Raw genomic sequence first — 26,950 nt, forward strand, 5'->3', positions numbered from 1 at the left:
CCTAAGTTAAACCTGTGCCCTTATCCCATAGTACCAATGTGATGTCTGTGTTTTCTTTTTCCCTAAACCCAGTGAGCCAAAGACTGTTCTTTTCTGAGTGCACAGTATCCAACCTCCCCAGTTGCTACCAAGAACACCAATATTACCTCAATCTCAAAAATATGGGTGATATCATTTAATCCTTCTTCTTTAAAGGCATTGAGATTAATGTTCTCCATTTCCTTGGGAGAATATCTCTTCATCACTTCTCTATTTCTACAGGTGGACTCACAGTCCGCTCTCATCACAGCATTTAGATGGTGGGAGCAACCTGTAGCCTCTCCTTGTTCCTCCAGCTCATTCCAGACAAATGCCAGGTGGATTTTCCTACCCTCAGTGGCCTGATCACAGTGGCACTCCCCTTATTCTGGGTTTACCTAACACCTATGTATGCCTTCTAATCTCATTACCACACATGCTCACATGGTGACTTAAAATGATCCTTTCAGTGGCAAAATTACCTCAGGTGTCAGTGATCAGATTTTAATGAAGACAGCTTCTTGCAAGGAGATGGACTTAGAAATCAATTCATCAGATATGTGGCAAAGGCTGCTTTATACAGTAAAGGACAGGCACTGAGGTTAGCCACAGAGTATCTCTCAGTTCCTTACATAGAAAGAAAAAGAAAATAAAGCTGGGAGTCCTGTGGGAATCATGTCTTCCTGCTAATGGCACCTAGTTGGCAGAAGTTATGAGATATTAACATTCTCAAATGGACAGAAGATAAATAAACATTTTTTTTTAAATAGACAAGTTGCAGCTCGGGAATTTTTCAGTTTTTCTCATTGCAAAATCAATATCCATCAGCAGTTTGAAATTAAAGGCAAGATTAGGCCTCAGTTTTATACACACCTTATTGTATTCCAAAAGCTTTCTACTCAGTCAGATAAATCTTCTTTAAGAGGATTAGGAAACTTTCATTATCTTTATCTAACCTGAACTAACACTAAGTCTAAAAAATTAATCTATAGACTGGACAAAAGCTGATAACTCCTGGGAGGAAGGAGAATGCTTGGGCTTCTGTCTCATTGAGCAGTGGGGTCTCTGCATCCATTTCTGTAATTCAACTGGTTTCTAATGTGAGAACACATTGTCACATTGCTACCAAGACAGAAGGGAGCACAGCTCCCAATTTCCTTCGGTGTTGCCTCTTTGAAAAGAGAAAGACCTATCTGTCTAGTGTTCCAAGAGCAGAGCTTCCCCTTCCACCTCTACTCACCCTGATGTTTGCATTTGGGATTCATAGGCTGCCTCAAATGGCCAGAGTCAAGGAGGGCTGAATCTGAAATGTGAAGACTGTGAGGAGCTGACCTTTGGGCTAGAAGAAACTGCTGCCCTGAATCTCCTCCATCCTCATACTCTTTCTGACCAGAGGCTGGGAGGCCTCCAGAGAGATACCATAGGCTTCCTCATTCCTGTCCAAAGAACTGCTCAAAGTGCATTATAAAGAACATCATCCCCCAAAGCCCAACATCACAAACTCTTCATGGCCTGTGTTGACTTTGATGTGCTTACACAGTCTGTCTCATTCCTTGGAAAGCAATAGCTTTGTTCTATTTGAGTCTGTTTCTGCACAGTGCCTGACAGTTATTTTTTATTTCAGTGCCACATTTCCTGAATGTGAAGATGACTTTGTTGTCCAGGACACAGAAGTGCCACTGACATGTCATTTCCAGTGCTGAGAATCTCAGCTCCTCTGGAACCAAGCCCAGGTGTTCGGTGGAGTAGCTAGAACTCCCCCATTTCCTACATTCTCAGAAACTTTCTGCAGACATTCCAGTTCATCTCTTACAACTATCCCACCAAGTGCCTCCCCCATGCTTTGAGATGTATCAGATGTGACTGTTGTCTTCATCTCCAGATAGTAGGCAGTCTTGTAGCTCCCCAAAAGTGATCATTGCCCAGCTATTCCCCTGGATGGGACATGTATGGAGAATGGGCACAAGAAGCACCTAGAAGTATCTGTCATATGGCAGTGTCTGTATCTGACAGCATGTGGGGGTGAGAAAAGGACTCATAGGATGGATGGGCGCCATGCTTCAAGCAATAGGGCTGTACCAGGGACTGCTGGGGAACAGAAGTTGCAGCAAACGGATCCCTGGTCCAACACATCCATTACAAATGGCCCACAGAGGCAAACCTGGATGCTGTGCTAGCAAAGAGTTGCTCTGTTCAAAGAAAAAAAATGGACATTCTGAATTGTGGAAGTGACTGAATGTGAATAGATACTAATACCTAATCAATCACTTGCCATGAAATCAACTGAAATGAATAGGATATTAAAAAAAAGTAGAGATGAGGAAATTTTTAAGCAAAGATGTGGTACACTCTCATAATCTTAAAGAAAAAAAAACCTGTTGACTTGTTGGCAGATGTGATGTTATAAAAGGAAGTTGCTAAAAACTAAATTACAAAAGGAGATCTTAAGAGCTCAGCGTATGTCCCAAAGATGTCAACCAAGGATGCTCTGAGAAATGTCCATCTAAACCTCTCCTTTGGTGGAGGAGGGATGTCCCTCTAGATGATGGAATTTGTCTGCTTGCAATTTAATCCCTACCATGAGACAGTATCTCAGAAAATGTTTTGCACAGTGATGGCAATTGGATCAGTTGAAAATAAGTTCATTTTGATTGCTGCCTTGCCTCCAAAGGGTTCTCAAATTCTCACAAATTCTACCTGAATGAATTTTTAATTCTTAATATGTAGTACCTAATATCTGAGATTATGACATTTCTTTAATTCTGTGTTTTTATGCTACGAAGAGTAACTTAAATTTAAAACTATTTTAAAAAGCAAACATGATACTGTGCCTGATCTATACTAATTATTAATTAAAGAGAGAACGAGAATTCATCTATTCCTCCCATGCTCCCTCTGGCAGAGGGGTGGGAGGGAAAGAGAGAAGGGGCAGGGGATTAACAAGGATGGTGAAATATGATAGACATCATTATCCAAAGTACATGTATGAAGACACAAATTGGTGTCAACATACTTTATATACAACTAGAGGTATGAAAAATTGTACTGTATTGTAATTCATTCTGCTGTAATTTTTAAAAAAAATCAATTAAAAAAAGAGAACAAGCTAAGCCATTCTACCCATGTCCTATATCTTTTTAATTACATGTATTTGCTTCCAACATTGACATGGAGATATTTGACTAATGCCCCTCTTGGCTCTAGGCTCCATTGTAGAAATGAAAGAGTTTAAACATAGCAGCAATGCCAGGCAGAAACTTTTTGACCAGCATGAGAGTCCAACTCAGAATATGCACAACCAGCAGCTATGCAAAAATAAAGTCACATGATTTCACATCAACATTAGCCTTTTATTATAAAACAATACTCGAAAGGCAATAAAAAGTGTCTTGAGTGCTACTGCATTCATATATCATTCCCCATCTCTAGCATGCTAAGTTACTGAAGAGGTTTAACTGGTAAAGACAAAATAATTTACTATTGAGAACAGAAGGACTAGAGACAAAATATATTTAAAAAAAACTTTCAAAGGATATTCAGTGCTCAGTCTATGTATTCAACAAAGTAAACTTTTGTGCCTTTTAACATTACAGAACAAAGACTAAGATCCCTCTTCCCCGCCATCACTGAACAGAATGTCGGCCCTTGGTCCAGGTGTGACTTACCTTGCACTATGAGGTGGACCCGGGAAGTTTTGGGATGATTGTCTGTCTGAACAGAGCAGGTATACGGACCTTCATCATACACATCCACGTTTTGGATCATGATGCTATATTGGGTCGGTGTGTTGACTAAGATGATCACACGAGGGTCTATGGACCACTTGTCATTGCCAGCATAGAGAATTGTGCTGCGGTTTAGCCAGGCCACCCGAGTGACCCGATCATCTATGGTACACCTGTGAGTGACATGGGGATAGGATGGGGAAAGATAGAGGAAGAAAGGAGAAAGAGAGAGATGATAAGAAATTATATTGTCAATATAGTAGTGTATCTCAAGAAGTAAATGAATCTACATAACAGTGCTACAAGGAAACAATCAATTATATATGAAAAGTCCTAAGTATAAGGTAAGAGAAATTTGAATCATTCTGAAGAACTGATGATGCAAAATCATTTCTATTTGATGTAGGAACATATTATGTGAATATCTTCATTGCGCATTTGGTTTCCCTCTTATTTTCCCCTTAGGCTTATATGAAAATTAGTTTATATTTCTTGAGCACATTTACCATCTTGTGGGAGAAATGGCCCAGAGGCACAGGGGTGCAAAAGTGGATCAGTATTTCAAATAGGTCACAGATAATCCACAAAGCAAATACTTAACTTTTAGTTAATCAAAATTTGAACTTATTTACTTCCAGACCTCCCAGGTGTTGATAATCTCCTTGTACCCCTAAGCTGCCCAAAGCCTGTGAACTACAGTTTATTACAGGGATTGTAAAATTCACCTTGGAAAAGCCAACATTTTCTGAAAAAGTCATCATTGCCTCAAGATTTTAGGGCAGGGAACACAGAAACTATCAACAGCACACCCCTTCCTTTATGTACTTTTCCCTCTGCCCAGTTAAGAATGAAAAGAATGTTATTTTCAAAGTGGAGAGTCTACCCCCTACTCCGCCCAGGCTATATATGCAAATGGAGTTTGCTTGTTGATATGTATGACCTGCAGGCTATCAACCCTCATGCAGAAATAAATGTACCTGCAGGTGGGGAAGAACATTTGCAGATGTACCATAGGAGTTTGAACATGAAAATAGAAACAGGAGAAAATGGACTCCTTTATAAAAGTGGGTATGCTCTGAAGGACCCTGGTGTGCTTACTTGCTACCCGTGGCTTTGTACAGGCATATGCAATGACAAATAGCAATAATGACCTAGCACGGAAAGGAACCCGAGAACTCCAGGGAACAAAAAGGCCTTAACTCACTATATCTGATCTATCACTCAATATACAGCAGAGATCCTTCAGATAAGGTTCAGAAATAGGAGAACACCAAAGAGCAGGCATTGGCAAAGAGACCAACCTGACATTGCCTGAATGACCCAGGGTCTTGAAAAACCAAAAAGACAACTTTTTTTGAAGGGGTCAAGAAAGGTCCTCTCCCTCACTGGTAGAAGAGATAAAAATAATGCTAGCCTCTAATTACCAATGTTTTCTTCATCCCAGCCCACCTGTCACTCTGCAGGTACCGGTGACTGTGAAGTAGGGATGGAGTGGTTTTCATAGGGGTGGTGCCTTCATACTGTGGTAAGGAAAAACTGTTCTTTACTAAATCCTTTTTCTATTTTTCCATACTATAAAAGCATAAAAACAAATAAAAAGAATGTTTAAACATGTGATCAACATAAAGTGAATAATATATGTGTATAATACAAAGATCACAAAAGAAATCAAGCTTGTCTTTTCTTCCTCATCAACTTGCAGTGCCCTTAAGTTCTTGTTTCATGGACATATTCTCATAGACATCTATTCACATGTATAAAACTTGTGTTGGCTTGCTTTTCACCTGAAGTACATTCATGTGCTTATATTCCTATTGAAACTCTAATTACAGATCTAATTCTGAATCATTTCCAGGCAAGTCTCTCAGATCAGTGAGGTGAGTTTTGGAGGTCCAGTTGCATTCATTATTGGAACCTGATAATTAAGGTGCCATTGAATGATTCTTTCCTATCCTAACGGGTAAATCACTGGTTTAGAGGGGTAAGGGAAGAATAATACAAGTGGAAGAAATGATTTACAGTAGAGGGGGTAGAGAGAGAAGTGGGGAGGGGAGGGGAGGGGAGGGGGGATAGTAGAGGATAGGAAAGCCAGCAGAATACAACAGACACTAGTATGGCAATGTGTAAATCAATGGAAGTGTAACTGATGTGATTCAGCAATCTGTATACGGGGTAAAAATGGGAGTTCATAACCCACTTGAATCAAACTATGAAATATGATTTGTCAAGAACTATGTAATGTTTTGAACAATCAATGATAAAAAAAAAGAAAAATAAATAAATAAATAAATCACTGGTTTAGGTATACCTCCACATCCTGGGGCCCTAGTGTATTTTTGTGCTCAGTTTTCTTTATTCTTTATCAATCTTCCATTTTCCTTACGAAAACTGAAATCCTAATGGATCTTCCTTGCTCCTCACTTTCAAAAACATTTCTTAGAAAAAAAAAGAATAAAATTATTCCTTCTCAGTTTTCAATGATTAATAGAGACTAATGTAAAAGATTTCATAAGGATGGTTATATTTTCATAAAGACCAAATCTCTGTTTCAATACCTCCTCCAAAAGAATGAAGTTCTAATAGAAGAATTCCAGGAATGGGCAAGCGTTAGAAGTGGATGAAAAATTGGGACACGGCGAAGAGGGTCACCTGCCATCTCAGGTACCATACATATCCCATGTGCAAATATTTTTTAAATTTTTATTTTGGTTAGCTATGTAACCCATTGCACATGTGTAAATTGGCATAAAATTTATTTACATTGTAGTTTCAAAGGATTTATTTCTTGGCCAGTAGAGAATATGTTCGTTTTAAAATGTAAAAAATCACAGAATTCCTTGTGCATGTGTGAACATCTGTGTGTTCAATGAAATTTAAACACCATAGTGATTGACACTCATGATTATCCACTTTCAAAATACATCTAAAAGTTCTGCTTTAAAAGTCATAAAATGTGCATTATTTTATTTTAAACTTAAGAAAAAATTATATTTCCATTATATGTTCCCTGCAGAATATATTTTATACTTGAAAATCTTTTATTGATAACCTATCATATTGATTTGCAACAAAAAGTATAGAGATTGAAATCTAAATTTCTTTTATATCATATGACTATAAACTTCCAATTTATAATATTTGCTTTTAAAATGAGTTATGATTACAAACATAAAATAGATAAAGCAACAAAAATATATTGCACATTTTAAGTAATAATGAGACATATAAAAGTTAATTTTTCCTGTAAATATAGCTCTTAATTACATTGATAAGTCTTTTTATATCATTAATAAAAATACCACATACTGCTAGAATGAGATGGAGTTTAGGAAAAATTCTATTTCTCTTTTTGCTTTTAAAGAAACCTTTTCACATAAGCACAGACATGGAAATTAAAATTTTGTGTAACAATGACACTCAATTCTTCAGATACCTCCCAAGATATATACCAAAAATACACATAGGAATATAATTTCAAAAATTATTTTAATAATCTCAGTGCTGACAACTTCATTAGTTCCTCTTTCAATTTCTTTTAAAGCAATGAATTGGAAAATACCTGATATGTAAACAGGTTTGAACCTAGTATTGGATTCATTCAATTTCTTAAAATCTGAAAAGTATACTCATAACACCTTCCCAGGTCTTATTAAATAACTATAAAACATCAGGGGCACTTAAACACTGAGCATTCATTCACCTGGAAAACCTTGTTTAACCCAAAGCACTCAGTAATATTGGGGAAATCAGAATACTGTTTATATTAATGTGTTAAATCCGTCCTCAATAAGACAACATCTCTGATATCTGAGTTCTAATTTGATGACAGAGAATTCACTGGCTTTGCAATGAGCTGATGCAATAATGTGCTGTACCATTGTCTTTGGTGCTTCTCTGCCTTACTTTTGTAGGACTCTCCCACAAGAGTGACGTATATTCATAAGACTGGGATCCTAATTAGAATAAGATATACCCCAAATTTTTATAAATATGTCAAAATTGGCTCTAGTGTCATGTATAACTAAAATGAATACAAAAAAGTGACACTGTACATAATAGGCAGATGATGGATTTGACAAAAAAATTCAAGGAATATTGTGTCTTGGACATTGTGTAATGTGGGAATTGTTAGAAGGGAGAGGCAGAATTCAAAACTAATATTATGGAATGTCTCAAGCAGAGCAATTTTAGAGTTTCAGATCTTAAAATACATTTCCTTAAAGCTTACAATACTTTTGTAGAGAATGAACAATTGTAGATTGAGCACATGGAGCACATGCAAATTATAATGGGGTCCAGAAGGGGATGATGACTTTGGAACATATCAGTTCAAATATATTATCTCTGGCGAGCACACTCTGTAAGCCTGGACACATAGCTCCCAGCAAGGCTATGTACCCCTTAGTATAAAATACTCCAGATGGATGGTCATGGTCCAATTAAATAGCTCTTAAACCTGGACCTCATTAGTGGACATGGAGAGAAATAGAAAGGAGTAGCTGTGTAGTCCTCTCTGTGATAGGGCAAGAATGGTTCATCAACTTTATACAGTTCGCAAAACCTATGGACAATCATGTTTGCCGAGGAGAGTTACTGTTCTCATGATATTTCTGTGCTGGAGAAGAAAGTGTAGCTTCATAGCTTCTTGTTTTCTTCTATACCATAGGACTCTTCTATAGCCCTATGAACAGCAGGAGAAGGAACTCAGGGAAGGACTTTAAAAGTCTGCTTAAGTGTTCTTCTAAACCTGTTCTTTCCCTGCTGTTTGGGGCAATAACCTGCATTCCCTTTAACAAGAAACATATATGGGGCATTTTGATATTAAGGAAGACAGCCAAGAGGCAAGTTGAAGAAGGTTAATGAAAACTTTCTGATCTCCTGAGAACTCTTTCAGAGATTTTAAATCCTTACTTTTCAAGCCAACTCTATCTACAGATCCTTGATAATATAAAACTCATTAAAACTCTTACATACAACAGCTAAACTTATATATTTCTTGTACTGCCCCGAGAAAAATTATAAGAACTTTACATATATCAAATTGCTCATTCCACATAACTACCCATTGATAAATGTTTTATAACATCCATATAATACAGATGAGGAAACTGAGGCACAGAATAATTCAGTAATTATCTTAATATTGTAGCAGATACAATCATAGCAGGGGATTCAACCTCTGTAACATCCTGGGATTGGAGTTCCTGTACTTATCAGGTAGGAGAACCTAAGAAATAAGACCAACCGGATTTGACTGGTATCGTTCAGTTTTGCTCAAATTATTAATACTTATTTATTTTTTATTAAAATAATAAAATAACTCAAGAAAAGGAAAGCTATTTAGAAGTGACTTTCACAAGTTTTTAAACCCCATGGAGTCACATGAGGGTAAAAGGTAGAAATGAGAGTCTGGAAGAGCAAAGAAAAGCCTAAAAGACTTCCAAAGGCAGAGATCTAAAGGATCAGAGAGGCAAAGTGTTATTTTGCACTCCACTGGATAGTGAATAAGAGATTAAGATGTGGGCTATTTTCTGTTGTATTTATTGTTTTTTGTTTGTTTTTGTTTTTGTTTTTTACTTTTAAAGGAGTAGATGCAGTTGGGGAAATCCATGTATTAACAGTGATTACCTGCTGGGCATGGTGGTGCACTCCAGTAATCTCAGTGGCTTGGGAAGCTGAGACAGGAGAATTACAAGTTCAAAGCTAGCCTCAACAACTCAGTGAGCCACTAAGCAACTCAGCAAGACCCTGTATCTAAATAAAATTTTTAAAAAAGGGCTGAGGATTTGGCTCAGTTGCTCAGTGTTTAAGTGCTCCTTGGTTTAATCCCCTGTACCAAAAAATAAAACAGTGGTTGCCAAACTTTGGTGTGCATCAAAACCACAGAGTGCTGAGCCCAACCCTCAGAGTCTCTGGTCAGTGGTCTGGAGGAGATCTGATAATCTGCATGTTTGACAAGTACCCAGCTGATGTTAATGCTGCTGATCTGGGGATGCTTTCTTGAGAACCACTCACTTCTTAAATCAGACAAGAGGCAAGTTCAAATTTTGATTAAAATAATAAATTGCTTTGAAAAGAAATCAGAAAGATTTAAGTTTTTAAAATTTCCTTAATTTTTGTTGTTATTTTTGTATTTTGTCTCAAAAATGCAACAGAAAAAGTGCTATGATTCATTCAACTGATGTTTAGTGAGCACCTAATGTATACCATAGAACTCTCTAGGAGTTGAGAATATAGCAGGGAACAAGCAATTTCCCTTCCCATGAAGCTATACCTACTGAAAGACAATGAAACATGAAAGTGTAAATATATTCACTTCAGAGAATGACACATGATAGAACACAAAGCAGGATAAGGAATGGAGAGAGCTATTCGGCGGACTGTGAGCATATTTGGGACACAGTGATCAGAAAATTCCCTGCTGTGGCCTGTGTGCCAGATGTTGAATATGGACAATCCTAAATCTGAATGCAGTAAGAAGAATGTCTGAAAATCACATGTAACTTAAGAATAAGTGTCACATCTCACACATATGCACAGATCACTTAGGTAATTTGTATAGCTGAGAACCAGGTCTTTTAAACTAGCTGACAAATCATCTCCTGCTGTATTTATAAATTTGTAGATATTAATGTTGAAAGGATGGTTAATTGATATTTTGGAAAAATGGCAATTCATGAAAATATACTTATATTTCTGCCATTGTTATTGGAATAACACCTAAAATATGGTGCATACCCTTTGCCTGAGTAGACAATGGAGAATATAACTATACATGTGCCTGCCTGTGAATTTTACACTACACTACACACACACACACACACACACACACACACACACACTCACAAGATCAAAAGATCTCTATTTTTTTAAATGTAATGCTTTCATCTCTATTATAATCTAAAAACATGTAATACATGCATATTCTGGAAGTTCTGTAACAACAATTAGATTTAACTATTCAAATTTGCACTCATGCACATTATCTTTGGTGGGATGGGGGCTCCTTTCATTTGTCTCAGGCTAATAAAAAAAATATAGAGGTGACTTGCTGTGTCAGTAGTATGTTCCTGCCAGTGAATGCTGAATGATGCTGGATCTGCCATAGTAATGAAGGCCCCAAAGGACTGGAATGAGCCCACAGGGAAGGAGGACATAATAATAGTATGGCCTGTGCTAAATTAAAAAGTGATGGCCTCTGGTTGTCAGTGCTATGTCCACACTGCCACTTAAGATTTAAATTTGAATAAAACATCATCTGGTCCATTATATGAAAGTTGTAAAATTAAATTTTAGTGATTATACATGTATAAAATTTATATTTTCAGAATTGAGTCACACAGGTTATGAGTTTAAGGCATTGATACCTAGTTTTATGACTTTATGTATATAAAATTTTTAAAATGTTAGACTGGGAATCTATGAAAATATCATCTCTCTTCCCATTTCCAGTCCCTGTCTTTAAAATGGACTTCTATAGAGTCTTGAACTTAAGAAATACCGATAAAGATGATGTGTTAAATGTGAAAGTCTTGAAATGCATTTCTCTGAATTTCTTTTGCTAACACACCTTAGTGTTTTTTTGTCTTATTATTTGCTGTTTTTCATAAATCAAGACCTAAGTGAATTTCCATTAAGAAGAATCTTAATATATCAAATCTTACTATGTTACTTGATACAATCTATCAAAATATGTTATTAATGCCAGTTCAAAAAATGGAAAGAAGATCTTGCTTTAGAAAACTCATAGAGCAATAATAAATGATTTTTTTTAAAGGAAAGGAGAATAGGCAAGCCAAAATGAAATATTTTTAGATCAACTCCCAAGGCATTCTAAATTGCAAAAGCTGTTCTCCTGGGAGGCTTTAACTCCTCAGTTATTTCCTGAGTTACAAATAGAGCCAACTGTAGAGCATCAACAAGACCTTAAATTATGTAAGGGAAAACTTTATGATTCAGATAGTCGGAAATTCAACTGGAGTAATAACTCTGCTAGAGCTAATATTTGCTGATAAGATATTGGTAGAGAATATATCTGAAAGACTCTGCAGAAGCATGGTGAGGGATAAGAGTTGCTTAGAGAGTGTATGGCAAAAAAATATTTCAGTGGTGCAAGAGGTTGACTTGGAAGGCTGGTATGTATGTGCCATCTGCAGCTTGTTCTGCAGGGAAGGCAGTGCTGCTCTAACACCAGCTGGAGTGAGAACGTCGCACTAGAACATAGAAAGGGTGAACTTTCCTGTGTCTGTGTGCACGTGCATGTGTGTGAAGTGGAAGAGATATTTCCAGAGGCAGCATACACACATGCATATAGGGTGAGAGCTCTGAAGAAAAGAAAGGAGCTGAAACCCCATACAGTAGTGCAAACAGTGTCACCTGAGGCAGAAAATCAGCTTCAGGATGATGATGTGTTGTGGTTTCAGCCATGAACGATGATGTATGAGTTCACCAGAACAGTACTCACTGTGTCCCCATATAGACTTCTTGTTCCCGAAGCAAAGTGAGAGCTCTACCTGCATACAGAGAGAAACTTCACTCTCTGCACAGCCCACATGAGGCAGTGGACTGGGGGATAGTTCAGAGGAAATAAAAGGGGTGTCTTACATAAAGAGATGGTTCTATGAGGCAATCAGGAATTGCTTTCAGCTACAAAAGAAGGCATAACCCACCTGGCTGGGGAGGAGAGAGGAGATCTTCTAGGTTGGTAACAGAGAGAAAGCATAGGGTAGCAAAACATGAATTATGAAAAGAAAAGCTAGCAGAAAGGCAAAAGAAAGCTCCCTGAACAAAATAATGAATGAATAATTGAGCTAGTTTACTTCCAGTCTTTAAGTCACTCTGTAAATCCAGAGTGTGTTTTGAACGGATCATTTTGTCTCCCAAGGGGACAGAGGCAAGGTCAACATGGAGAAAACAACAAAACCCATCAAAATATTCAGTGCCTGCCTTCAAGTGTCATCTGTTCTTAGGCAAACGACAGAGAATGAGAGCATGCAAAGACATCCTATCACATCTAAGGGAACCATAACAACTATAAATTCACTCCCTCCGCCCCTCTCCCCTGTGTAAAAGCTATTTATTAAGCTCCTACTATTTGCTAGATACTCTTACTACTAAGATGCTGAGCAGAGAGTTATGATCTCTATCCTCATGGAACTTTCAGCCTGATTGAATCAATATGCAATAAACAAAGTGAACAGACCTCCCATTGGAAGACAAATTGAACAAAGAAGATTGCTGCAATGATCATGTAAAGGAGGTGGCTTGGGAAGCCCTACTTGGACATATAGTCTAGAGATATGCCTAGAGATATGCCTCTTTGAGGAAGTAACTACTTAACTGAGGTTAGAAACTGAGAAAAAATTCAGGCACAAATATTGGATCCAGAGCGTTTTTTGACTGAGGGAAGCTGGTGTGCAAGTTCTGGGATAGAGGTTGGCTCAGGTGAAGAACACCTGGAAAACAGAGTGGCCCAGGTGGGGAGAAGGGAGAGGTGAGAGCACATGTAGGTCCCATAAAGCTGGGGAGAGGCACATCTTACTGAAAAGTGTGCACTTTTTTCTAGTTGTAATGGGGAATCACTGAATAACCTTTAAGTGAAAGGCATGGCACGATCTAATTTATGCTTTTTATAAGAATAATCTGGACTTTCTTTGCAGAATGAATTGTAGCAGGCCAGAAGCAGAAAGCAGTAAAGGGACTCTTGTATCCCTGCCATAAAAAGAGTATGCTCATGTGACAAGAAAGTCTGCACATTAAAGAGGGTTGGGGGAACCTGAGTGAAGGAAAGAGTAAATAGTGGGTAGGGATTGAAGTGTTGATGCAAAGTTTCTGGCCAGCCCTTTTAAGGACTTTGGCAACCAAGGGGGAAAAAGACATGAAGATCATTTGTTTGTTTTAATATTGGAAAGAGATGGGCACTAATTCATTTTGCAAATATTTAGTGAATACCTACAAATTACCTGTGCATTTTATTAATTTGCTAGGATTGGACAAGGACTAATTCTGCATTTCTGAATGCTCCATAATTATGCCAATGTGCTGAAAACCAGTTGCACTTTGAGTAGCCTGACTTTAGGAACTAGAAATGTAACTTGGAACAAGACAAGAATTCAGCCTTCTTGCTTTCCATAGGAGAGCATACGTAGATGAGAATGGGAGCAAGTGATGATACAGAAGAAAGAGAATAACTCACCATCAGAAATTATAGTAAAGCAGGAAAAGCATTACATCTAAAGCACATGAGAAAGTAAACTTAATCTAGTGTTTCATAAGTGAAAGAAAAATACTAAAAATGTGCATAGCCTTGTCTACAGGAATAAGAAAGCAAGGAGGCAAGTGTATGATGGTTTCTAATTTCTTCAAGTATATGGCTAACTTGTCAGTTGAATGTAAATGGAAAGATAAGAGAGGGAGATGGAGAATGCAAGAAAATGTAAAAAAAAAACTATTGCAAAAAATGAGAGCAAAATTGCTATGGAACTGTTCTATGTATAATTAGCTGGGTGTGTTGTGGTCCCTTTTGCATATGAAGGTCAAGAATATCTAGTGGTAACACTCAGCCTGCTTTGACTCTCTGGCAATGCTCAGCTTCAGGCATAGAAAATGGGATGACTGGTTGCTCCAGTGTTGGGTATGTCAGGGGAGCAAGAGAGAAGAGGCCAAGGATGAGAGGAATTAAAACCTATTAAGTAAGAAGTGAAGATAGCAGCAGCTGATGGATAGAAAAAACATGCTACACTCAATGCACTGGAGGTCTCAATGAGGTTCTTGAACAAATGCAGTAGAATAAAATTACACATGATGGAAGTAGGAATATGTGTTGACCATGCAGTGGTGGCCCTTGTCAATGAGGGAATCAACTTACAAGCCAATAGAGCATATAAGTGGATTTTGACAATATTGAGAATGATATTGGTAGCTTAGATTTCTTTATGAGATTTGATGACATATACATAAGTTGAGTATTATATAGATAGTATATTGTGTTGCTAAGGAGAGACCTTGGCATCAGACAGACAAAGACTCTGCTACTTACTAATGGAGGGCACAAGGACAGGCATTTTAAAATATTTCTCAGAAATTCCATTACCTGATCTGAAAAGTGGGATGGAAATTTTTACATTACAGCATCAATCAATGTTATTTTGAGGACTAAAGGAAGTTTTGCATGTGCAAAAATCATAACATGCACTGGGAAACAAAGACAGCCTGCTCTGTAACTACTATTAGAGAACTCTGTTTCATCATTTGGATAAATACAATTCAACATCTGTGATATGGGAATCCGTTCAGGTTTAACCATGTGTTGCTGAGTATATTTGCTTATCATCTTCTGAAGTCTTCTCCTTCTGTATTCAAAAATTAGATTTCGAACCATAATGGTGATGAACACCTATAATACTGCTTCTCAAGAGGCTGAAGTTAGAGGATTGAAAGTTCAAGGTGAGCCTGGGCAACTTAACAAGACCCTGTCTCAAAATAAAAATAAAGGAATCTGGGGATGTAGTTCAGTGGCAAAGCACCCCTGAATTCAATCCTTTGCACCTTCCTCCCCTCAAAAGAATAGATCTTGGGTTGGGGATATGGCTCAGTTGGTAGAGTGCTTGCCTGCCTCACATGCACAAAGCCCTGGGTTCAATCCCCAGCATCACAAAAAAAAAAAAAGAATAGATTGATTTAACATTGAATACAATTTCAGAACAAATTTATTCTGCTAATAGATCAGAAATAATATCGCATTTATATTTTTAGCATTCCCTAGCTAATTGATGCAGTACTTTTCCAGTCCACCTATAAATCCTTATCTACTTCCAATAAGATTCTGTTTTGCCAAAAATGCCCTCTTTCAGTTTTTTATATTCAACCTATATGAAGTCAGTAGTAGAATTTCATTTCCCTCCAAGGTTCATTTCTTTAGCTGAAGCCAGTGAGACAACTTTAACTTTTAACTTTGTATTTTTATCAGGCCCTTTTCACAGTGTGTTGACATAGTAGTTGATGGGTTGGTTTCTAGTTTGATGACTTGTGGTTGGTAAAATGCTGTATTCCTAAAAATACATAATTGGGAGATCAATCAGTACAATTGTGTGCACCTGAAAGAGAATTCAGTTGGTCCACAGGCCCTGACAGCTCATGCAGTGGTGTCCTTGTCTTGGGAAGCTTCACTATATAAAGAGGACAATCCCCAGTCTAGAACCATTCTCATGCAGACTGAGACAATACTGAAATCGGATGCAAACTGTCCATGTTGTTGGCACGAGGTAATGGAGTGAGGTGGATGGGATAGGATGACAGGTGAATGGGCTAAGATAGGTCACAGATTCACAGAAATACACTCCATCCTCTTAAGAGACATTGACTGCACAGATGCACCATGAAAAAGTGAAAATGAGTCCTTAGGGTCTTTGTTCCCAAACCAAAGACACACCCTTAGCTGGTCAAGTAGTTTCACAGTGATAGAAATAGGACTGCATCTTAGAATGGATGCACAGATTTCTGCAAAGAATTTTACTACAGAAAAATGCATTGGGCAAGCTACTTATGTAATATCATTTCTTCTTTAAAATTCACAATCTGGCTTTGAGAGGCCTCCTTTTATCCTCCTTCTTCTGTTGTGACTGATTTAAGACAATGCCATTTCAGGAGCAATAAGCCCCCTATAATGAAGAAAAGCATCTTTTCAAGGTGAGAATCATCAAAGAATCTCCTTTCTCAATAACCAGGTCCATTTTCCTTGCCCCTCTGGTCTTTGCCAATGGGGCAATTCCACGTGGAGTTGTAACACATTGACTCTCACACCTGCCAACTTGTCTCCTACAGTTGTTCCAAAAGCTGCCTACTGGCTGGCCAAGGATGCCTTAAAAAGCTACTCAAAACAATTCATAGTATTTGTTTGCCACCTGCTCCTTCTCTGCCCTCCCTTCATCCACAACTGAACAGCTTTAAAACTCAGCCTCCCAATTTGTTCATTATACTTGGCAAAGAAGTGAGCAAAATGAAATTAAAATGTTTCCAAGCACACACCATTCTAATTCCATTCAATAGATTATCCTGACATATTTACTCATGGCCATGTCTGTCTCAGTATCATCCAAAGAAAAGTATAAATTAAAATTTTAAATTAAAAGTAGAGAGTCGGGGGAGCCTGATATCTTTTTGAAGAATGGTGCAAGTCAGCCACAGGCTCCCTACATGAGTATCGTGGGAGCAAAGACTCTGGCACTGCAGAAATTACAGCCCACAGATTTCTCCACAAACACCTTCCCACATATAATGTACGGGATCACAGAATACCAAAGACAGGCTAAACCTCAAAGGTTATTCTTCTTCCTCCATTATTGTTCATAAACAAACCCCTCTCTTTTTCCTGGCTCAGGTGAAAATTATCTATAACTACTAAAGGACTGATTTATCTATTAAATCAAATAATGGGCTTTAAATTGATTAGCTTGTATTCTATCTGTAGGATTCTTGTGTAGCATATGGGTTAAGGGAACAAATATTTTAATAAGAAGTACATGAGTTCCAGTACTCCCAAACCTTTATGAGCATCAGTTTTCTCACTTAGAAAATGGGAAACATATTTTTAAAAATCATAGACTGTGGTGAATATTTCAAGAAACAGTCCTCTCTGATATTATTATCATTGCACTGACCTGCAGTGAATGGTCACTAAATATTTGCTATTATATTTCTTTAATTGCTGAAAACTAATGATATACCAAAGGCTATAATGATTTTGAATTTCCCCTAAAATTCATCTCTCAGTCTATAGATATCATGGATTATGTAGCTTGGAAAACAGGGCATCCATCTCCTTGGCTTCTAAACCATAGACCATGCTGTGTCAAATTTTAAAAATAGAGATTGTAGGGGTTCATGTGATCCCGGTTTAATGGCCAAATAGGAGACTGATAAGTTTGTTTGATTCATCATGTGCCATGCTAAATAGGTGGCATATCTGAACACTACCTTATTTGAGTTTTTAGAAAAATAAATTCCCTCATTAAACAGACAGATGGACAGGGACAGATTGGGGAGAAAGGATGGGAGACGAAGCTTTCACCATTCATACAAGCACTTCTTTAGGATGTCAACTTTCTGCCTGTTTAAAAATATATGTTATGTATTTTTAATAAGCCAATCATCTTTCCCAGAATAGTGGCTTATTTTATATAGATTATGCGAGCTATCTCCCCTTAAAAAATAAAATAGAAGGAAAGCAAACTTCTTTCCTTCTGCCACGAAAGGCCCAGAGAGAGAGAGAGAGAGAGAGAGAGAGAGAGAGAGAGAGATTCCCTCAGGGCAATAGAGTCACAGGGTTAACTTCTGCAGATGTTTCCAATTTGGCCCCCAGAGTTGCTGCTTTCAATTTATGTCATGTAGCCTCCTGAACCCCAGGTTTCTAACAGGGGAGGAAGAGGTATTCTTAGTGCCTGGGATTCTCTAGATTGTTCAGAGGGAACCCAAACAGCAGGAAGTTGGACCTGAAAGCAGCCTGAATTACTCCAGGCTTCCCACTGTTACTCCCATCTTGAGTAAAGCGTGGAAGCAAGTATGTGACAGTTCTCAACGGTATGTACAAAGCCGCAATAAAAGCTGAGCCTACAGATCGCCAATACAGATGGTCCTTGCATAGACACTTTTACTGAGGGGTTTGAAAGGCAATGGCACAGAAATGAAATTTGTCATCATACATAGCGAGAGTTGAGTTTTCCGAATATGTATTTTAAATAAATAAATAAATTGAGAAAGTGGGAAAGAAGAAGGGAAAGAAAAAGAAGGAGAAAACTCCAAAAGGAAAAAAAAGAAAAATTAAAACTTTAGATTGGATGAAAATATAAAATTGACAGTTCACAGCAGATGTACCATCCTGACTGTGTTCCACTGAGGTGAATATTGTAAATAATTATGCACTTCCTGAGCACACATGAACTACTGATTGCATTTTTCTTTGACAATTCCTCTGTAATACTTCATTACTTGGCATCCAGTGGATTCAGCTGCTGGTGCTCTTAAAACTTGACCTCGCACTGACCTTGCTGGGGTCTGTCTGGGCCTCCCACTCTCCTTTTCCCACACTCACCTCAACTAGCACAAGCTTTAGTTAGGCCACCTGTCCAGAGAGAAGAGTCTCCTACTTAAATTAACTGTGGGAAAGCAAAGCAGAGTCTGGATAAGTTAAGCCCTAGGGGATTCCAGCAGAGTGGAGAATTACTCCTGTCTCAGTTCATTATAATGAATAATAAAGAGATAGTTACATGTGCTTTTTGTTAAATTATTCATCTTGTGCACTGAAGAATCAGGGCAGTAATATGTAAAGGAGACAACTGGTATGTCTGGGTTCCTATACATACCCAGTACAAAGCATTTCCCAAGATCCCTCTCCTTCCCTCATTAAGGGTAGAAGTACTCAGGGACCTTGGATAGAAAACGCTTCCATCCCACCCCTCCGCCTCCCTCCTGGACCTCTCTGTGCAGCTCTCTTGAAAGCTGAGACTGTTCATAAAGTACTTGCTATTTTAATGCAGCTCCAAAGTCACTTGAAGCAACCTGAGGAGCTCAGGGGCTCTCCTGCTTTCTTTGCTTCAGTCACTACCAAAAGGTAATCAAGAGAGAAAGATTTGTTTCCAAACCAATAAGTCTTTTCAGGATGTTCCACCATCCATAGCTCCATCTTAGCCATGATCCTTGTCCACTAAGAATAGAGCTATAAATTCCCACCAGACACAACAATCTTGATTCTTCACCCTAGTCTAACTGATCCCACTGTTACTGTTATTCGCTCATGCTTAGGACAAGAAATCTAGAAATCCTTCATTGTGATCTTCCCATCATCTTCATTTTTAGGTAAATGGACATAGGGAATGGAATATTTGGGGGTTAAAGAATTTATTCCTCCAAGAAATAAGAGAATTTGTTCTTCCAAGACTTTACTAATCAAGCTTTGGGAAATGATATAAGACTCCTAACTATCATTTGTCCTGTTCATACTCTAAATGATTCATGCTTATTACCAATGAAGTTAATGTTATTAGCCTTAAATCCTATGGTTCATACAAGACGCTTTTCCCAGAGGACGCTTAGCCCCATTTCCTACTGACTTGTGCCATCGTTCTTGATATTGTGGTCAGATTATTGTCCACTTGTGACTTTGTACGGACTTCAGGAAATGAGGGCAAGGCTTCCATCTAATGTTTGTGTGCAAAATCATATCTAACACAGAATGTATAGTGATGATGATTGTTGACTAAGTAGAGAGAAATAGAGCAAAGAAAGGTGGAGATGGGTGGGGCAATGGGGTATCACAGGACAGGAAAGAACTCTGAGGGTCCTCAAAATCCAGAAAATGAAATGAGTTCATTTTTTCAGCAATGAAAATCAAGAACCTGGGCTGGGGATGTGGCTCAAGCGGTAGCACGCTTGCCTGGCATGCCTGCGGCCCAGGTTCGATCCTCAGCACCACACACAAACAAAGATGTTGTGTCTGCCGAAAACTAAAGAATAAATATTTAAAAATTCCCCCTCCCCTCTCTCTCTCTCTAAAAAAAAATCAAGAACCTGAACAAGAGTTCTACATGATGTTGATGATGGCACTGATGACCATTAGATAGTATTTGGTTCACTGCCCAAATGTGTGTTGATTAGTTGCTTTTGTGCTCTGATGGAAGTCAGGGGAATTAGAAGAGAAGCTCTGTTTTTTAAGCAGAGGGACTTCCTCAGAGTTCTAGGGGAGGAGCACATTCTACTTTGGCCATTGGGTGTTGGGAGCACTTATCAGTAACCATTTAGGAATCCACAGGAAAAAATATTCTCACCCATATTTTCCTACCCGATAATGACCTCTCAAAATAACAAAGTTTTTTTTTTCCAGAAGCAGAGTAGGGACTAAAAACTAAATAGCAACTAAAGAGCATGAGTCTAAAGGGTAGAGGTCTACCCCATTCTGTAAAGTTCCTCCATCCCATCTCTTTCCTCACTCCCTTCCCTCCCTTTCCACTCTCATTAGCCATTTACCCTAAGGCGTTTCTTTATCTGTGCTACCCACATTCTCCACTTTTCCAATTTACCAGTATTATGAAAATCTATATCTTAAGCATATAGGCAGTATATGGGTGAATAGAGTTCTTCAAAGTATTTAGATAAAGCAGACAATCTCTGACAAAGCTAGATAATAAGACAGGCCAGGAAGTTTCCCCTTGAAGGAATCTAATTAAGAACAAAGCAAATTTACATTAACATTCTCTTCTAGGCATTGCATTCACCTCTGAAGGTATTTTTGTTGTAAAATCCAAAAGAGAAAGCTTAGTGTTAGGGCAAAGAGGGGAAGCAAAAGCAGAGAGAGTTCGAGAGGTTTGTAATTTTGCTGTAGGTGGAAGGGCCATCTAGGGAATGGAAATTCAAAGGCCTCTGATACAGGAAGCATTTGAAGCTCCAGGAAGCTAAGCAAGGCTCAACAGATGGTAGGGGAGGGAACCTGGCCTGCCCATTGAAGGCTGAACATTTTAGCTGAGTGAATGGCCTCAGGGAATCATCAGATTTATTTCCTTTTGTATTTTTTTCAATGGAAAATAGGTCAGTTTCACTTGCTGATCTCCAACAAAGAGGAAGTGTCACCAAAGTCAGCACATACAAGTGACCCATGGCAGAGTGGCCTTCCTCTTATAAAATCAAATGAATTTCAAAAGTACCTTTTATTGACTTTGTGGAGTGACAATTGTTGCTTTACTTTATTAGTTTATTAAATACTTGTGATCGTAATACATAATATAGGTGATTCAGGAAGCTTATGAAAAGGAGCTTATTAAACCAACAAGGGACTCATTCTCACATGGAATACTTAGGATTTTTAAAGACATTCTTACAGAGTCACCCTCTCTATAGCCTTCCCACTCATTCTAGCTCTTCCCTGGGGTCCACAAATAAACGCATGCTTCTTCCTCATGGCAATTTTGTAAGTCAGATTTTTATCACTGTCACCAAAATATCTGACAAGAACTATTTGGAGGAAGAAAGGTTTATTTTCACTCTCACTTTCATAGGTTCAATCTATGGTCAGAGAGCTCCAAGGCAGAAATATCATGGTGAAAGGGCATGCAGCAAGAAAGCTGCTCCGCTCCTGGCAGCCAAGGAGCAGAGGAAGAGGAAGCTGGGCACAATATAAGCCCTTCCAGAGCACACCCCCAGTGATCTGTTTCTTCCAACAAGGTCCCACCTCCCAATAGTCCATTCAGCTATCCGAGTCCTCATGCTCCAATCATTGCCTAAACCCAGTATCTGAAACTTGCTGCACTGGGTACCATGCTTTCAGCACATGAGCCTTTGGGGGCACATTCTAGATCCAAACCATAATAGCAATTCTTCACGAAGATGAACAAAATTATGTTATTCACTTTAAGTTTTTTCATTTTGAGGTTATGTTTTCCCACTTATTGTGTTTAAATAAGCTACTATTAATATGCTCTTTGTTCATATGCAACAGTTCATATGGATGTTTACCCTGTGGGAAGAGAGGCCAGCCTTGAAAGGTGAGTCATATTAGAAAGCAAGTAGAAGTTATAACTTAGTGGTTTCATTTTTGCCGTGTTAAAATTTGAGAGCACATATGTAAATTTATTCCAAATTTTTGAATATACACAATATTTCATTCTGACAGTTTTCAAAATGCTTGGAAGTATACACATACAAGCACATCCTCTCATATAAAACATATAGCTCTAATTATACTCTCATCTCCTTGAAGGTGATACTTAGTTTTGTACTTAAGTACATTCTGGATATATGTAAGCATTTCTATTCAATATTGTATTGAAGGTTGTAGTAACTGCAATTGAAAAAAATATATTTTAAAAAGGAAGAATTTAAACTATCTCTTTTCAGATGATATATACTGTATGTAGAAAACCCTAAGGAATCAAATAAGAAAAAAAACTATTAGAATAAATAAATAAATTTATTAAGATTGAAGAACACAAGATTTATATATAAAATTTAATTGTTTTATAGAGTATCAATGAAAAATATGAAAACAAACTTAAGAAAATTATCCTATTTATAAAAATATCATCAATGAATAATCTACTTTAAATTTTTTTAATGAAGTATAAAACTTATACTGTAAAAACTAGAATTTATTGGATAAAGTAAGAAATCTGATATTCAAAAATTAAAAAAAAATATTTTTGTCAAGATGGAAATAATCTCCAAATTGATCTACATCTAGTGCAATCTTTATGATAGCTCCTCCTGGCTTCTTTGAAAAAATGGACAAGGTAATTCTAAAATTCATGTGAAAATTTAAGAGATCTAGAATAACTATGTGCTCTTGAACAAGGAGAAAAATGTTAAACCATTCCCACTTTCCCATTTCAAAACTTAACTAAAAAGCTATAGTAATCAAGATAGTGTATTAACATAAGGATGAATATATAGAATGATGAGATAAAATTGAGGGTTCAGAAATTTTCATATTTATGACAAAATGGTTTTTGACAAGTATACTAAGTCAATCAAATGGAGAATAGGTAGTCTTTTAAATGAATAGTGCTGAGAAAACTGGATATTCACATGCAAGTGAATCAAGTTGTCTGTTTACCTCACACTGTATATAAAAATAACCCAAAGTGTATCAAAGTCCTAAAAGTAAGAGTAAATGTTTTAAGACACTTAGAAGAAAATATACAAATAAGGTTTTGTAACCCTGTATGAAATAATGATTTTTAAATGTGACACCAAAAGCATAATCAACAAAAGATAAAAAATAGATAAATGTTATTTCATTAAAAAATAATAACTTTTGTACTTTGAAGAGCACCATCAAGTAAGTGAAAATAAAATCCACAGAATGAATTTTGTTCATATGTCTGAGATCAACATACTATAGTAATGGAGTCACAACAATGTCTATAGTAGCCCAATTCACAATTCTCAACTTATGGAACCAGCCCAGTTGCCTTTCAACAGATGAATGAATAAAGAAAATGTGATATATATGCAGAATGGCGTATTAGTCATAAAGAAAAACAAAATAATGTCATTTCCTGGTAAATGTATGGAAATGGAGAACATCATGTTAAGTAAACTAAGCCAGACTCAGAAAGTCGAGAGTGAAATGTTTTCTCTCATGCAGAAGATGGAGCAAAATAGGAAAAAAAAAATAATAAGGGATAACCCCATGAAGATAGAAGTGAAATCAATTGAATACAAGAAAGGGATTGAGGAAGAAGGAGGAGGGCCACAGAAAGGGAGAAGCTGAAAAAACGCACCAAATTATACTATGTACTATATTATTATAACATGGTAAATTGTACCTTTATGGATATCTATAAATCACCAATTAAAAATATATAAATAAATAGAAGAGTGACCAGTAATATAGGAAGGCAAAGGGAGAGGAAATGGAAAGAAAAAGTAAGTACTGAAGACTAAAATGGAGAAATTTATATTTCATGTATACCAAAATGAAACACACTATTATGTGTGACCATAGATGCTATTAAAAACATTAAAAAATACACAGAATGAGAGAAAATTTTATAACTGATAAATGGATATGTTTCTGGAATATATAAAAGCATGTCTCAAAACAACAACAACAAAAAAGAATTGAGTTAAAAAGAAAAATAAATATTTCCCCAAAGATAGGCAAATGACAAATAAACATAAAAAACAAACCTGGTTATTATTAGTCATAGGAGAAGTGCAAATCAAAGCCATTATGAAAGCTGTTTTTTAACCACAACACTTGTTGACAGAGAGAGAGAGAGGGAGAGAAAAGAACCAAATGAACTCTGGAATAAGGTAAAGATATTTCCACTCATCACACCTTTACAATTTTGTACTGGACATCATACCAAATGCAGTAAGATAAGAAGAGAAATGAAATTGAGGAAAAAACACAAAAACCTCCTTGATTCACAGATGACATCATCACCTTTGTAGAAAAAGTTTGAAAGAACTGATTTAAAAAGAAAAAAAAAACCAACATGCACCTAGAATGAAAAAGTAATTATAGTAAGGTTGCAGGACAAAATAGACAAAAGTCAATCACTGTCCAATACCTCCCAGAAACAAGTGCAAACTGAAGTTAAAAACACAATGATGTTTTTATTAGCACTTCAAAAAATAGATAAAAATTTAAAAGTTCTGCTCTATGAAAGATGCTGTCAAGAGAAAGAACAGAAAAGCCATGAATTGGAAGAAAATGTTTGAAGATATATATCTGACAAAAGTCTGGTACCTAAAATAGGTGGAAAACTCTTAAAATTTAACAATAAGAAAATAAATTATGCCTTTTACAAATGAGCCAATGACCCTAAACAGACACCTCAGCAAAAAGACATACAAATGGCAAATAAACATTTGAACCAAATTTCCACATCATACATAACATCAGATAAATGCATATTTAAAAAAATATATACAATTATTCAGTTATTATCAAGACCAAAATCCAGAACACTCACAATATTACAATGTTTTAAAGAAACAGAGAATTCCATTCATTGCTGATCAAGCAGAAAATATAAAATGGCTCCCTCTAATTTTCACCTTCAGTTTTAGCTGTTTAGGTTACCTGTGGTCAACCATGCTCCAAAAATAAAAAGTGAAATATTCCCAAAATAGGTAGTTAATAAGTTTTAGACCATGTGCTATTTTGTGTAGCCTGATGAAATTTTGATTCATCTTAATCTTTCCTTCTGAAGATGTGAATCATCCACGTGTCCAGTGTACCCATGCCATATACATTATCCATCCATTAGACATTTAGTAGCTGCTTCACTTATTAGATCAAGTATCACGGTGCTTTTATTGGAGTAATTCTTATGGTAACTTACCACTGTATTACAATGACTCATCACATAGGTACTGTATCACTTCATATCACCAAAAAAAGAGGGGTGAACACAGTACAAAATGATATTTTAAGAAGAGAGACTACATTCATATAACTTTTATTTTAGTCCATAGTTATAATTGTTTTATCTTATTATTAGTTATTGTTGGTAATATTTTACCATGCCTAACTTATAAATTAAACTTCACCATAGGCATGTGTGTATAGGAAAAAATACACAAATAGTTTTCAGTACTGTGTATGGTTTCAGGCAACCACTGAAGGGTCTTAGAATGTATCACCTAAAGATAATAATGGACTAGTGTACAGCCAACTTTGAAAACAGGAAGTTTCTGGGGGAAAAAAAAAAGAAAGGAAAGGAAAGAAAACTAAACCACTTCTATCCTATAAACCCACAATTGGCCTCCTTACTATTTTCCCAAAGGAGTTAGGTTCACGCACAGGAATATTTATGACAGCTTTCCTCAAAACTGCCAAAACACAGAAGCAATCAAGATGTACTTAAATGAATGGATATGTGTTAGTCTTTCATAGCTGTGACCCAAATAACCGACAAGAACAACTTAGAGGACGAAAGATTTATTTTGCTTCATGGTTGCAGTCCATTGTTGGCCGACGTAGGGCCTGAAGTGAAGATGAACATTATGGTGAAAGTGCTTGGCAGAGGAAGGCTGCTCAGCTCATGGCAGCTGGGAAATACAGAGAAAGAGGGGGGAAGGGGTTCAAGAGAAGATAAACCCCCAAGAACACACCCCCAGTAGGTGCCATCTCCCTTTAGACCGTTCAGCTATCAGTGGATTAATCAACTAATAAAGTTGGAGCCCTCAGGATCCAATCATTGCCTGAAAGCCCACCTCTGAATTTTGCTGCATTACGTACCATGCTTTTGACATGAGACTTGGGGCACCTTTGAGATCCAAATAGTAATAGGTTACAAAATCTCTGTACATCCAGACAACAGAATATTATTTATCACTAAAAAGAAATGAGCTTTGAAGCCATGAAAATAAGTGGTGATAACTTAAATGAGTTTTACTAAGTAAAATATATCAATCCAAAGGCTAAATTACATGATTCCAATTATATGACAAAAGTATGAAGATGGTAAAAATATAGTGGTTGCCTGGGGTTAAGGGGATAGACAAGATGAATAGGGGGAGTAGAGAGGATGTTCAGGACAGCAAAATTACCCTCTGTGACACAATAATGGTGGATATATGTCACTGTGTATTTTCTCAAACCCATTAAATGTAAAAATACAAGACTAAACCCTAATGTAAATTAGGAGTGATTATGATGTCACTGTAGGTTCCTCAATTATAATGAATTAGTGGGAACACTTACAAAT

The 26,950-nt window shown here is 37.0% G+C and overlaps 1 protein-coding gene across 6 annotated transcripts in view; it reads right to left on the reverse strand.

Moving 5' to 3' along the window:
* Opcml (opioid binding protein/cell adhesion molecule like) overlaps positions 1-26,950 on the reverse strand; it is a 1,131,302-nt gene that overhangs the window by 224,198 nt on the left and 880,154 nt on the right. For all 6 annotated transcript variants that reach the window (XM_078047343.1, XM_078047345.1, XM_078047342.1 and 3 more), the window contains one exon: positions 3,684-3,916. In XM_078047343.1, coding sequence (XP_077903469.1) covers positions 3,684-3,916 — 233 coding nt within the window. The remainder of the gene's footprint in view (positions 1-3,683; positions 3,917-26,950) is intronic.

The sequence above is a fragment of the Ictidomys tridecemlineatus genome, chromosome 4, assembly GCF_052094955.1.
Source record: "Ictidomys tridecemlineatus isolate mIctTri1 chromosome 4, mIctTri1.hap1, whole genome shotgun sequence".
NCBI classification, from domain to species: Eukaryota; Metazoa; Chordata; class Mammalia; order Rodentia; family Sciuridae; genus Ictidomys; species Ictidomys tridecemlineatus.